At 53.0% G+C, this 13,406-nt stretch overlaps 5 protein-coding genes across 5 annotated transcripts; 1 reads left to right on the top strand and 4 right to left on the bottom strand.

Annotated features, from left to right (window-relative positions):
• Nucleotides 1-176: 176 nt before the first annotated feature.
• Nucleotides 177-1,812, bottom strand: AYL99_02420 (calcium/proton exchanger; the record flags this gene model as incomplete). Its single annotated transcript, XM_018833936.1, has 3 exons — nt 177-323; nt 384-593; nt 652-1,812. The coding sequence occupies 3 exons, from the start codon at nt 1,810-1,812 to the stop codon at nt 177-179; spliced, it is 1,518 nt and encodes a 505-aa protein (XP_018696560.1).
• A 1,062-nt stretch (nt 1,813-2,874) lies between these two features.
• On the bottom strand, nt 2,875-5,739 carry AYL99_02419 (hypothetical protein; the record flags this gene model as incomplete). Its single annotated transcript, XM_018833935.1, has 2 exons — nt 2,875-3,237; nt 3,298-5,739. The coding sequence occupies 2 exons, from the start codon at nt 5,737-5,739 to the stop codon at nt 2,875-2,877; spliced, it is 2,805 nt and encodes a 934-aa protein (XP_018696559.1).
• Nucleotides 5,740-6,868: 1,129 nt separating this feature from the next.
• Nucleotides 6,869-8,597, bottom strand: AYL99_02418 (hypothetical protein; the record flags this gene model as incomplete). Its single annotated transcript, XM_018833934.1, has 2 exons — nt 6,869-8,230; nt 8,289-8,597. 2 exons carry the CDS (start codon nt 8,595-8,597, stop codon nt 6,869-6,871), a joined length of 1,671 nt encoding a protein of 556 aa, XP_018696558.1.
• Nucleotides 8,598-9,429: 832 nt separating this feature from the next.
• On the bottom strand, nt 9,430-10,102 carry AYL99_02417 (DNA-directed RNA polymerase II subunit G; the record flags this gene model as incomplete). The annotated part of the gene is made up of 4 exons (XM_018833933.1): nt 9,430-9,439; nt 9,491-9,663; nt 9,714-9,794; nt 9,854-10,102. The coding sequence occupies 4 exons, from the start codon at nt 10,100-10,102 to the stop codon at nt 9,430-9,432; spliced, it is 513 nt and encodes a 170-aa protein (XP_018696557.1).
• A 1,277-nt stretch (nt 10,103-11,379) lies between these two features.
• On the top strand, nt 11,380-13,350 carry AYL99_02416 (hypothetical protein; the record flags this gene model as incomplete). The annotated part of the gene is made up of 1 exon (XM_018833932.1): nt 11,380-13,350. The coding sequence occupies one exon, from the start codon at nt 11,380-11,382 to the stop codon at nt 13,348-13,350; it is 1,971 nt and encodes a 656-aa protein (XP_018696556.1).
• Between the last annotated feature and the right edge of the window lie 56 nt (nt 13,351-13,406).

The raw sequence follows: 13,406 nt of genomic DNA, 5'->3' as shown, positions 1-13,406 counted from the left end.
ACGTACAGCTCTTGCGAGTAGGATTGCCGCCAACAGCACGAGGAACACAGACACCTGGACGCCATGTTTTGGTAACTTTGTAATCCTGATAAGCACATCTGTTGTCTGTCCCCTTTAACAAACATAAAATGCCTCTCCCAAGAGCGTCGAATTTTCAAGTGTCGCATATTGTATGCTCAAGCCATCAGCATTTTAACGACATGGACCAGCGCTTCGGTGCTTTCTCCACCGCTGCTTTGCGTCCCTTCCGAGCTACCGTTGGACGTGGTCAACTCGGAATTAGGATAGTACCACGCTGTTAGTGCGATGATCGCATACACAATCTGAGTGCATCGTGGTTAGTTAAGGGAATCCGGCTTCTGGTTAGTCTTGGGGGAACGTACCACAAGCAGCGAGCCTTCCAGGTAGTTGGAAGCTCCATCCCTGAGAAAATTGCCAACCACCAAGATAGACATCACCAGAAGCACGACCATGAAAATCTCGAAGTTCAGATCCATCGGTTTACCAAGACCCCAACCCACAATGACGACGAGGGGGGCATTGAACAAGGCCGTCTGAATGGAAGGCCCAAGACAGTGGTAGAGAGCGAAATTCTAGACAGTCTGTGTCAGCAACTTTTGTCCTTCCCAGTCCTAGAGTGAAAGAACTAACGATTTGATTGTCATACGCTTCGTCGACGGCAGTCAAATGTTCCGCAGCTTTCTCCACCAATGGCACGAGGATCAAACCCAAGAAGTTGTCCGGCACTCCATTCGCAACGACAAACTCGATCTCCTCCACTAGGAAGACTGCAATGAGGGAAATGAACGTCAAGGCGATGGCAATGACCGTGATACACTCGGTCATGGTCAACTTCGGTTTTTTGAGGTCTCTGTGCCGGTCTCGATCAGCCTCTTCATCGGCTTCGAGGACTTCTTGGAAAATGTTGTCGTGCGAAAGTGAATTGTACAGCAAGTAGAGGGCAAAGGCAACGATGAGGATGACGGAGACGCCATGGCTGATGTCGAGAGTGTCACTGCGCAACTGTGAAACGGTATATCCTTCTTCCCCATTTGGGACAGTGCTTCGACTCAAAGAGGAGTAAAAAGCGCTGGGAATTAGGAGGGCAAATCCTGCAACCAAGAGCAATCCCGATCCCGCTTCACTGATGACCGCGTGGAATGTTTGTTCCTTGTGCCTTAACCCTCCCACTAGGAAACAGGACCCCAGGCACAGTAGGAGGTTGGTAAGAATGGACCCGAGGATGGCGGCTTGGATCACCACGATCTTATTGCCTGGCCCAGTCTCGCCCGTTCCATCATCTTTAACAACGAGGACCATGAACAAGACGATCTCCACGACAGATCCCAAAGTTGTCTCAATGAGGATGCCCATGACCTTGGGTAGTTTCCTCGCCATCTCTTGTCCAGCAAAACCGAGCAGATTGGCAGCAGGCACCATAGCGATGTAGTTGATAGCAAAGGTCCACAGATGGTGGTCTCCCTGGACAAAGTGGAGGGCAATTGCGGCGGGGACGAAAGGCCACAGGAGGTTGACCCAGCTCGAAACGGTGCAAGATGATATCCATATGACCTTTAAGCATTGGATTGGGTGTATTCCGCGGCGACCACTCTCCCCATCCGGATGGATGCCTTTTGTTATCAGATGGCCATTGTGATTGTATCTAGGAAGGACTCCTTCTTCGGCCACAGGTGTGGCCGAGGAGGCCGGTGTAGAATCGCTGGCGTCATTGGGCTTTTCTGCGACGCGGTTGGTGGTGGCAGCTTCGTCTATGGCGGAACCAGATTTGTTCTTGTGGTTAAACAGGCCCATGACCGAAGGTATGAGGGTGCGTAGTCGGGGAGGTAGGGTCGAGTCAGTATCGACTTTGAACTGAGGTTCTACTGCGTGGATGGTTTGGATGTAAGTCGGGCAAACAGCAATGATCGGGGGAGCCTCACGGGGACATATCGAAGGAACAAGAGGAGAGAAAACAACGAAGGGGCATGAGTCAGTATGAGAAACAGAGTCAGGGATGGGAGCGTGAAATGAGTAGGATCGGTTCGAGTGAGAATAAAGTCCCCGTCGTACTGGCAGCGACGAGAGAGTGTTTCAAGGGAAAGGGAGGCTGAAAGGTTACTCTACCAAGACGTCTCCAAGTGTCAGTACAAAGGCGGTGACAAGACAAACCGCAGTCAGAATTAATTAAATCCACGTAGCAAACAAGCTTGTAAGCTGGACAAGAGTGCTTGGCCCTCGAGGACCCGTTGGCTGTGCTTGGTCATGTCTTGTCGTGCATTGTGTCGCCCTCAGCTGGAGACGAAAAGGAATGGAGGAAGGAAGTGATTGTGGAGAAAAGAGAGCCTGGAAGGCCTCAGGGAGGAATTGATGGGTAATAACGCCGATCCGTATAATGCTTGGCTCGCTAGGGGTCGTTGTTTTAGGCTCGGCTCGACACGGGCTAGACCAGGAGCAGGATAGAGTGGACAGGTTCTGGACTTGTATGTACGTGTATCAACACCAACACTTCTCGCCCTACTGGTCAGGCGTCTTGGCCTTTTTCAGCTCGACCTCACCATTTTGGCGTAGAGACGATATCATGGAATAGATGCATCATTGAGGTATGAGCAGGCCAACTAACGCAAGCAGAGACACTTCCCCTCCGCCTCCCAAGAGATTCATTCATTCCTTTTTACAATTTGTCCCCAGCCAACGAGGGGGCTTTCATCCACCCTGGTGCCTATATAACGGATCCTCATCCCTCATCTACACACGCCTTCTTTGGCGTTTTCCGTATTTTTCCTCTGCTAGCTCGACGTAGTCCATTCCCATTTCCGACCAATAGCTATATCGTTACAAACCAAGGACGGGTATCATTCTCGTAACATCAAACCCTCATTTCTTGTCACTCATCACGGTCCATTTCCAACTCGGCATCGGCGGACTCTGCACGCCCATAAACACCTCTCCCGCAGCGCTGTTATCGTTGCTCGTGGTGGAATTTGCACTCAAGGCGGGCATCTTTTGCCCCGATCCGTCGGTTTTGGGGAGGTCTGATGTCGACCCACTCATCATGCTTCCCATGGTCTGAGGATAGAAACTAGACCCCGTGCTCAGCCCAAATGTCGAGTCGGCGGTAGTGTTTTCAGGAGACGAAGTTTGCGTGAACAGGTTGTTATTGGGCGAGTTGTTCGACCACAAGCTCGCTGCTGGGTCCAGTGTGAGATTCGAGGGCTGCATGTATTGATCCCATGCCTCCTGTAAACCGAGATTAGTATTTATGACCAACATGTTTCGGCCTGAGCCTTCCCAACTTACCCAATCTAAATTCATGCCCTGGTCCATGTTGCTCATCGGACCACCGAACCACCCACTGGGGAAAGGACTTGGTACATTTGCGGCCCCAAAGATTCCACCGTTGAACTGTTCACCGCTGGCACCGAAATTGGGATACGCTCCTCCCTTCTCCCACGATCCCCCTGGTGACGCCGCCTGCGATATACCTCCGCCCAGTCCATTGGAGCCCACGCCTCCCGCTTGAAGCATGCCCAGGGTCATCGCGGCGTTCTGCTCGTCGTTGTTCGAGCCCGGAGGCGGTTGAGATGCCCCCGGAAGCTGCGAGTTCTGAGGGTTGCTGGGCGAATTCGGCAGCTTGATATGGTAGATCAGTACGTTCAGAAGCTCGCTTGCCTTATACGCCTCGATGCTCAGGTCACGGTTCGCCATCCACACATCGCGGCTCTCTTCCAACGCATGGATGAGATCTTCGCGGTTGTAGCTGAGGCCAGGCACATAAGCTCCGTCTGACGACATGTTGCTGCCTTGGCTGATACTGCCACCACTGACGGAAGTACTGGGAGTACCTACATCGTTGCTGTTACTGTCGGGCCGCTCCCGGTGATTGTACAAGTCCATGCAGACGATCGTTGCAGCCAAGAGATAGTCGTGCGCAGTCAGTGAGTTCACATGGTTGCGGAGACTTCTCAGTCGGCCACGTTCCCGACTCTGCTGATGTTGAATGGCTTGGAAGCTGAGGAGTTGCATGGCCGAGTCCAAACACTGCCTTCGCGAGTGCATATATCGGTTCCCATTTCTGGCAAGCCGCATATACCGGCGGTGGAGGACACATTGGGACTTGTGATAAACCGTGGCAAGGCTGAAGCGCGCCATGATCAGGGAGATGGGTGCCAGCGTCTGCTCTGCCATCGGTCGAAGCTTCAGATGATCCGGAATACTCTCGTAAATATCTCTCAATCCACGATCAATTTTGAGGACCTCGTCATACCCTTTGCGGTTGACCCCGTTGATCTCCTCCAAAACCCGCCCAAACCCAAACGACAGTCGTCCCTTCGCAATCATGTATGAGATTGGCGTTGCTTCACTGGCAGGACGGGCCGGAGGCAATGACGTGGAGTCTTCATCGAACTCGTCATCGTAGATGTTGCGCGGCAATTCCGTGTCCGAGTCCCCAATGCGAATCATCGATGGCAACGCCACCTGAAAGGAAAAGAGGAGATCAGCACTGCGTACAAATGTCCAAACCCGACGCCGCATCTCGCCTTGGAAAGGGCTCAAATTGGGGAACAGCTTCGCGTCACGGTGATAGCCCATGCGCATGGCGAGACGAGCAATCATGCCGACCAGGACCCAGACACTGGCTTCGGCGTCTCGATTGGAAGTGTATTCCGCATGCAGATGAAAAATCAGCGTCTCAATGATATAGTTGTGTGGTTTCGTGTAGTCAGCCGTGATGAGACAATGGGCCATTTGCGTGCGGAAGTTCGCAGCCAGATCTTGACATTTGCCCCGAAACTCGGGCGGCTCATCGCCTTCCCGACCGTAAGACAACATGGCCAAACGCATCATGGCGAACAACATGGCCACCCAAACAATCGAGCTCTTGGAGGGATCTGCCCAATGCTGATTGTAGTGTCGCTGAAATGTCGGGCCGTGCAGGATATGCGTGGCTGGGTCAAAGGTGTTGAAATATCGTCCGATCAAGATATCAGACATATATCGTGATGGGATTTGTGCGAGAATCTCTGCTCGGCTGGGGGGGATGGTAGAGCCAAAGAGTAAAGCTGGGCCTGACCCTACATCTGCACCCATCGTTTTCCGGGCCTGCTCGACTTTCTCCATCTGGGCCTCGTACTCTTTCTTGTGGGCGACGAAATAGTTCTTGACTTCGCCAATCTCATTCAGCAAAGCTGCCCAGTGCGCTTCGCCTACGTAAAAGGTCTTTTGCCTTTCGGCGTCAACCTTCAGAATCCCAAAGCTCTTGGTAACACCATCCGTCTCACTCTCGGGTTCTTGGCCATCTACATCGTCGTCCACCATCGCGCCCTCGTCCAAGTCATTGTCAAGATTCGGTCCCAGCGATCCACTTTCGATGGTACTCGATCCGGCCGAAAGTGCCTGGGCTGCGGCAGCTGGACCGACTGCCTGTGAGCCATTGGTCATGAGTGACAAGACCAGTCCTTCAAGCCGGTCTATCCGATTTTGCATATCATCCGGTGTCGCGTTGGCAGCGTTCTGACTTTGGCTGCCCTTCTTCCTGGCCGCAGGGGCAGCATAGGTGCAAGAGGCGGTATCTCCTCGTTTTGTGCAGTTATCGCAGGGAGACTGTCGATTGCATTTCAGCTTTCGATGTCTGCAGGGCGCGCACGATAAGGGGATTCGGTTCCGTTTGCGCACGACCCGGAATTGGTCGGGAGAGGCGCCAGAATGCGACGAGTTCGCAGAAGGCGGCGTGGGCGTCATTGTGAGGAAGTCGGGGGGCTATGTCTTGCAGTCGAACCTCTCGACGATTTTGATGAATGCGCTGCTGCTGTAAAAACCCCGCTGCACAAGCTGGCTGCGGAAGGGTGCGCTCAACAGTACCAAAATCCCCCACCAGTGTCAATGCGGTCACAATAGCCGGTTGCGGAGGTCCGGACGCGCAGGTCGTTGCTCAATCGATGTTTGCGACTCTAGGGGTACTCTGGCCAGGTGAAAAAAAGGGCGATTGAAGTCGTGGTAGAAGTGGCAGCCTGGCTGGAGCGTGCGTCCGGATTTAACACGATTATCTGCGCAAAACCAGCAGAAGTTTGGCTGGGGGGCTGCACGTGAATGACAATGGCCGGGAAAGGTTTCCTCAGCCCTCGGTTTCTCCAAGTGAGAACGGTTCTCGGCGTCTTCTCACTGCCACGTCTGACGGCCAAGAGTTTGGAAAAGAAAAAGAAAAGGAAAGAAAGAAAGGAGTCGCCACGAATGAATAGAAAAAGTGAATGGAGACTAGCGGGCGGCGCAGAGAACCTTAGAAAGTGGTAAGCGACTCGATTTGGCCGATGCAGACTGAGGAAATGCACGGCCAATGCACACGTTACGGAAGTCTACGTAGTTTATCAGCACCGAACGAACGCAGACTGCCAGACGATGATTTGATACGTCCACTAGGCGGGCCGATGACTCACAGCACGCAGGAGGGAGACCATACCACCACCGGCTATAAGTCTTCGTTGTATGGAGAGAGGGAGGGAATAAGTCGATCATCGAAAGAGGGGGGACGCCTTAATTCCGGTTCCGCTATCAGCCCATTCCTCACTCCCCGTGCTCTCTACCGAGCCCTACTCGTCAGATCCATTTCCCCCGTTCCTGGACCTGGGACCCATGGGATAACCATGATGTCAATCTGCAGAAGCCGTCTGCGGAGCAAATCATCCGCTGTAGAGGCACAAATGGCATTTGGTATTCAACTACATGTATCTGTCCATTAGCCTCAGTGCCCCCCCTAAACAATGTCATGACGATGCTATAGACATCTCTCATTTCAACAGTCGTGCACGACCATCATGTGACCAGGACAATATTGTTGTTCTTTCCTCCACTCCGGTTTCCTTGCCCGGGATCCTCAAAAGTCCCAGAAGCTCTTTTGATTCTTGCTTTTTCCATTGGTGGCTGCCTTTTCCTCCTCTTCTCCCATGCTCCAGTGACTCTCCATGCCCTTTCTCAACCGGTTCTGCGCAGGGGGATTCTGTGGCTGATCGGTACTCCCCTCGTACGCATCCCAGTGGGTGTCCATTTGTGACGGCTTCTTGCGGTGCTTGCTGACCGGCTTGTTCTCGTTGTTGCTCTTTCCGTTGGCTGGCGATGCTTCAGCCATCGACCAGTGACTGTCGAAATCATGTTTGCGATTGGTATTGTTGGTGATGGTGGACAACGGTGCCTTTTCCTGCGGTTTGCCGTTTTCATCCTCGTCAAATACATTATTAGCGTATAGCCCCATGCGATCACTGGCCGAGCTGGTCGGACGTCCGGAGGTACGGGTGGGAGCCGGTGTGCCAGTGTCTCTCAGTTGAAAGTGTGTCTCGGCATCTTTTCGAGGCTTTGGGACGGCATGACGCTCGATGGGAGTTCCATCGTCTTGCAATTCAAAGTGGATCTCGTTGTCGCGCCGTGGCTTGCCCACCATCTTCTTCCCCGGGGTCTCGGCATCATTTACGGTACTGTCCAGGCTGAAGTGGACGATGTCTTGATCTCGCACCTTCTGCGTGATCTTCTCTGGAGTGAAAAAGTCCGCAAAATCCCATTGAGATTGCTGTCTGTTGGATTTTCCTCTCATTGGCATCGTTGTCTTCGGCTTGGGAGTCGCGTCACGATACTGCAGTGGGTCATCTTCCAGCTCTTCTCCCAGATTGAAATGGTTGTACTTGGCAGGGTTGGACTTGTAGCCGACGGGAGCAGGCTCGTTGGGATCATCAGCAAAGAGGCGAGGCGGGGCGAATTTCTGGTTGCTGCCTCCTTTGGGCGCCACGACAGGCTCGGTAGGTGCTTTCTTGGGCGATCCTGGCTCATGGTCTTCATGTCCCGCCGCGAACAGCTCGCTCATCTCGCGTGGTGGCGGTCGAGCAGATGCCCGTGGAGCCACAGCATTGGGGCCCGAAATTCGCTCGTTCTCGTCGACCGGCTTCGGTGAAAAGAGGTCGAGGCTCGCATGAGGGTCCTTGAGGTGCCTCTTACTCGGGGACGCATTGCGCGAAGAGGCAAGGCTTTGGTTCTCGGAGCGACCTCTGGGACTGGTGGGCAGTTCTGCCGTTGGGGGACCCGCCGTCACGCTGGAGCTGATGAGTCTGACCTGGTCTTTTCCGTCAACCACGGGCCAATTCTTGCCTCTTGAACCAATCACTTCGGTCTGTTTCAGCAATGACGCTTGATCCCAGGAGATACGGATCACGGAGATTTTCTGTTCGGCGTCGAATTGGACAAAATGAGTCTAGTTGGGTTCACTGTCAGTCCTCATGTCGTTGTTGTGTGGCCCGGAGCTTTCATACCGTTGGAATGGTCGCAATCTTATCGACAACGAAGTTCTCAAGCCCTGGCAAGTATGATCCCCCATCCGAGATGAACTCCAGCACCGTCTCAACTTCAAGGGCGACGGCATTAGGTCCCTCTACGCTCGAAATTATTCTCGCACTTTTGGTCTTGACCAACTTTTTGTTTTGAGACTCAAGATGCCGAACGATGTTGACAGGCTGTGTGAAGGTATTCAGGGTGGTAATGTAATGCAGGGAGGCATTCTCGGACAGGGTGATCGGATTGGGTAACTCCAGGAAACGCTGGTAGACGTCTTTGAGGGTCATGGTGACGACAACCCTGCGAGCTCAGGATGTAACTCCGTAAAGCAGTTGGGGCGTCTGTCAAAGAGGAAGATGGCCGATGGAGGAGGAACCCGTGCAGAAGATCTGTTCGAGGGGGACTGCGTTGTTTGTGTGGTGGGAGGAAAGTCAAGTGGAAAGTACCACTGTGTGTGTAAACAACGGATCGACCGAGGGTGGAAGGTGAGGCAGCAAGCTATGCGACGTCTTTATTGGGAAAGAATAGTTTGGCGGCCCAGGAACTACAGGGTGGAATACTAAGCCAACAACAAGTTGAGTCGTGGGCAGCAGATTCTATGAGTGTTTTGGTAGACGAAAGGGAGTCCCTGAAAGATGCATTTCCTTAGCGGTGCAGGCTGAGTGAGGTTCGTTCAATGGGGAGACGCGTTGCCCCGCCATCGCGTCCAAAACACCTAAAGTTGCGCTCCGACGCAGGTGCTGCGGCTTAGCGTCGTTTCAGAACTCTGCATGCTCTGCTCCTGGCTGGGGGCCATGTTGGAGCCCTGTCCCCACAAAGTCCGCTGTACTCGGTATGCCTCTCTGTGTGTCACTCACGGTCTGATCCAATATTGGAAGATCCATATCCAGAACATCCGACCCATCGTTGTGACCATATGCTGGCCTATCCTGCAGCATAACGTCATGAGAATGTGGTCCGATACGATGGTTAACACCTCGGCTTGATCGATAATAACCATGCGACGAGTAGGACGCAAATCTGTTGACCTTGGGATGTTGATTCCACCCAATTGTACCTCGTACTGACAGGGCAGACAATCTCCGTGCAGAAGACTGTGGCCTTTTTGTGATCAACTTCTCACGCGACACTGTTCCCGTCAGCGGCCACTCTGCCCCCTGAGAATGAGGTCTGCACCTACCCGAACCATTGCGAGGACATCTTTCCAACGGCAAACATCTTGCCTACGTCGCTACGCAAGCCGATCAGCTGAACTCGAACGGCCGAGCCTTTCTCGATCACGTCCCCAGCGTTGTTGGAGTATTGTGGTGGAGTGGCGTCGGGATTGTGTCGCATATCAGGCGGAAGATGCTGCTGTCTTATCAACATCTTTGACGACTTGCAGGATCACCAATATCACCTACCAGCTTCGAGACAAACACAGTGAGTGGTCCCGCTTCGCAGAAGACTCCCTGGGGCTTGATAGAGGAGACGGCGCAATCGATCTGTACATTGTCGCAGTCAGAATGCATGCTCCTAACCGAGTCGCAGCAGAAATCCCTACCGTCTCTCCCTTGAACGGTTTCCACAGAATGGCTCGGTAGAGGATGGTAAAGTTCGCTTCTCCGGAACCCGGCCTCACTCTTCCAGGAGAGATGTTGTAGATGTCCATGATGCACACAATGTAATATTCCCCATTGCAGCTGCCTTCCAGATCCGCATAAAGCTGGTCCTTAAGCCTCTCATTCACATTGGCTGCGAAGAAGGAGGGATGGATGCTGATTTCGCGCTCGAGATATCGTAGGAAGAACATCGTGCCCGGATAGGCCGCGCGCCTGGGATCGCCTCTCTAACAAGATTGCGTGTACAGAGAGGGACAAGGTGGAAGGTGAGCTTTCGCTTCGGCTCGGCCTCAATTCATCCTCCTTTCACACGGGTGCCTGTCGGTGCAATCTTGTCACCAGGAGGTCTGGAGAAAGGTCAACAACGAAGGCCTTGAATGGAGCACAGCAAACAGACCTCACCCCAGTGGAAAGGCGAAGGGAAGGGCGCTTTTCGTGGTGTGCCGTTGCGAAGTGAGGTGCACAAATTGGCGCGCTTGGGCTCTGCGGATGATTTTTTGATAGCCAACACCAGGCGCATGCGCGATGATGTGAAGTGGGCTCGGTTCGTTAACCAGTCAAGATGCTGTGTGGGCTAGTGAGGCTTTGGCGGTTACCAAACAACAGGGGGCTGAGCACCTACGGGGAGATGACTTTAGGCTCACTAGGCCTGGATGCCGATGCCAACAGCCCGCGAGGTTTTGCCGCACAGGCGGCATTCTCGCCACTTAGCGCCTGACCTGGATAATTCACTCTTCACGTGACCACGACTTCCGCATCTGGCAACATCCAGTCTGGCGCTTTACCATTCCTGGTCCGGATTTCTTCGTCATCTTTACCAATGTGTATAACGTCTCTCTCCCAGCACTCAGCACTCAGGAACTGTACCTAAGAGCCTCGTTGCAACTTCAGACGGGATTCAACTTCCGCTCAGACTCATGGGCGACTTTATGCCCCATCGTCGTAACTGTGACTCGGGCTCAATGGGACCCGCTTCATGTGATATTGAAGCCGCGCAGGCGTCCGTTTGGACTACAATCCGCTCAGCCAATCTTCGGCGGTTTGCTTTGCCTTCTTCTGGCATGTGCATCTAGAGGTCCATCAACGTGGCGAATCCAACTTCCCATATCGTAAGGTCTAGGCGTGTCTCACCCAGATCTTTGGTGGACCATTGTGTCTGAGCAGACGGTAGGTGAAAGGTCCCTGCAGGTGACGATCGGGATGGGCCACGAGGCTCGGAGGCTATGAAAACAATTGGCCATCCGTTCCCTCACTGTTCCTGTCGCAAATTCATTCAGATACCTCCACCAAATACTACACTTTCCTCATTCATTATGACTCTTTTTAAATTGGCCCTGGACATGATGGAAAGAACCGCGAGGCAGCGGGGATATGCTTTTTATTGCCGTTTTATAAGTACCAACATGGACTGCGCTTCGCTCGTCTACTTGTTACTATCCCAGCCCGCACAAACGAAGAAACCACAAACATGGTCTTTATCTCGGTACCAGCGACTCGATTGGGCCCCATGCCTCTCCTCTTCGTCAATAAAGACGCGAGCAACTTGGAAAGAACTTCTGCAGAAGCCTTTGCTATTGGTTCCCACATATCAAAGACACATCGCAAGTGGTTGAAATGCCAGCGGCTCAAACAAATTGAATATCCCGACAGATCGAAGGAGGATTGTGTATACTTCGGGGCTTCCAAGTCTGGACACCGTGTAGCCTCACCATATCAACATCTCGGATCTGAACTTGGTCTTAACGCCTACGAGGGAGACAGTTACGGCGCACATCCCACCCACATTTCGCAAGGCGGCGCAGTGCTTCAAGCAAGAAGAGGCTTGGAAGAAAACACAGGGCCAACAAATACGCCCGCAACCAGTCCTTCCTCATCGAAGACACTGGCGAACCCGAAAGATCAGATTTGTAAGGCGCCACCACTCCTTCGACCAAATCTCCCTTTTGAACCCTTTTCTGCTTCAGTGGTCCCCATGACAGCCACGATTCGAGAATTGCTGTCATTGGCACAGTGTTTTCACGTCTTCTCGGCTTGGCCTGTCAAGATGAGCAAAATCCTTCGCGATCAACTAACGCAAAGCTTTGAAGATCATCTATCCATTGCTATTTCAGACGAAGGAGAAATGAATGCCCTGCTTGCGGCAGGTTATTACGCTAAGTCGCTTATCTATCCCGCGGAACGGACCGTCTGTTTCAACAAAGCCCTAGAGCACAAGACGAAGACTTTGACGATTTTGCGCCAAAGTATTCAACGAGCGGATCAGGACCAGGGCAAAGTGTTCATGCTTATCCGGCTGCTTGTAGCATTGGATTTCTTCTCCGAGGACTACGAGGCCGCTCGACTACACCAAGGCGCCATCAGAAAGATGGTCTCACATGAATTGCCATCATTGAAAGCTCGACAGGAGATGCTTTCTATCAGCGACGTGTGGATTTCTACTGCGTTGCTACGACACACGGAATTTCATGTTGAAAATTGGGACCCGGGGCCGCGGAAGCTCCAGCCCTTTGATGAGGTGCTTCAAGCCGCGAATACAGCCGCTACTGGGTGGGAAGCATCCAAAATAAGAGAAGGAATTGCAGCAGTCACATCAGACGCCTCAACCACGTCACAACCAATACCTAACAAGTTCCTTCAGCACATCCTGGGCGACATCCGCGAACTCGTGACAGCCAAAGTTCTGCTCACAGACATTCTGCTGGAGGAAAATGTGCTCCGCTATGAGGTTGTTTTGTGGCTTCATAGGCGTGGGACTGCCCTAATTGGACGACTCATCAACTTCTTTATGGACACTACGCTCTCCTCATGCCAGGATCCGGACAGCCTGCTGAATGTGACGGTGGCCCTGGGGATGGTTCTGTTCTTGGGAGCCGTGTTCGGCGATGTCCCGTGCCCACAAATCCCTCTGGGACGAGTGGCTGGTGTCTTCGGCGAGAAGGTCAGGAAGCTCTGGGGAAGAACGGTACGCGGAGAGGCAGAGGCTGATGCAGATCTGTTGCACTGGTTGCTCCTTTTGTGCAGTTTTCATGGGCACAGAATGAGGTGCACCGACGACAGTAACGGCAAAGCGAGCGACGAGGGAAATGAGCAGACGCGTGACTGGGTGGCCACCACGATTGAGTTCTGGTGCCTCATGGCGGATCCGAATACAATCACGGGGATCTCGGATGGCCGCACACCACAGAGCGCGGGCTGGGATGATCCCACTGCGGATTTGCGGAGGCGCCTGAAGAGGAAGTTCCTGTACCTGGAGGGAGAGATGGACGAGTACCTGAAAATGCTGCTGGAATGCTTTGGGCGTCCTGGAGACAGCACATATCTTCAACTGTTTCACCCCGATCAGCAGGAGAACATGGTGACGGTGGCAGATCAGAACTCGGGTGCAGGGACTGAAGCAGGCGAAATTCAGGATTTGACAATAATCAACCGAACACCGTGAAGAATGGTGTGGAGGGACAGGGAGAGAAAATGTAAGAATTACAAAAAGAAACAAAA

This window comes from Fonsecaea erecta (genome assembly GCF_001651985.1).
Source record: "Fonsecaea erecta strain CBS 125763 chromosome Unknown Scaff2, whole genome shotgun sequence".
Lineage (NCBI taxonomy): Eukaryota > Fungi > Ascomycota > Eurotiomycetes > Chaetothyriales > Herpotrichiellaceae > Fonsecaea > Fonsecaea erecta.
This window is presented reverse-complemented; position numbering and strand designations above follow the sequence as displayed.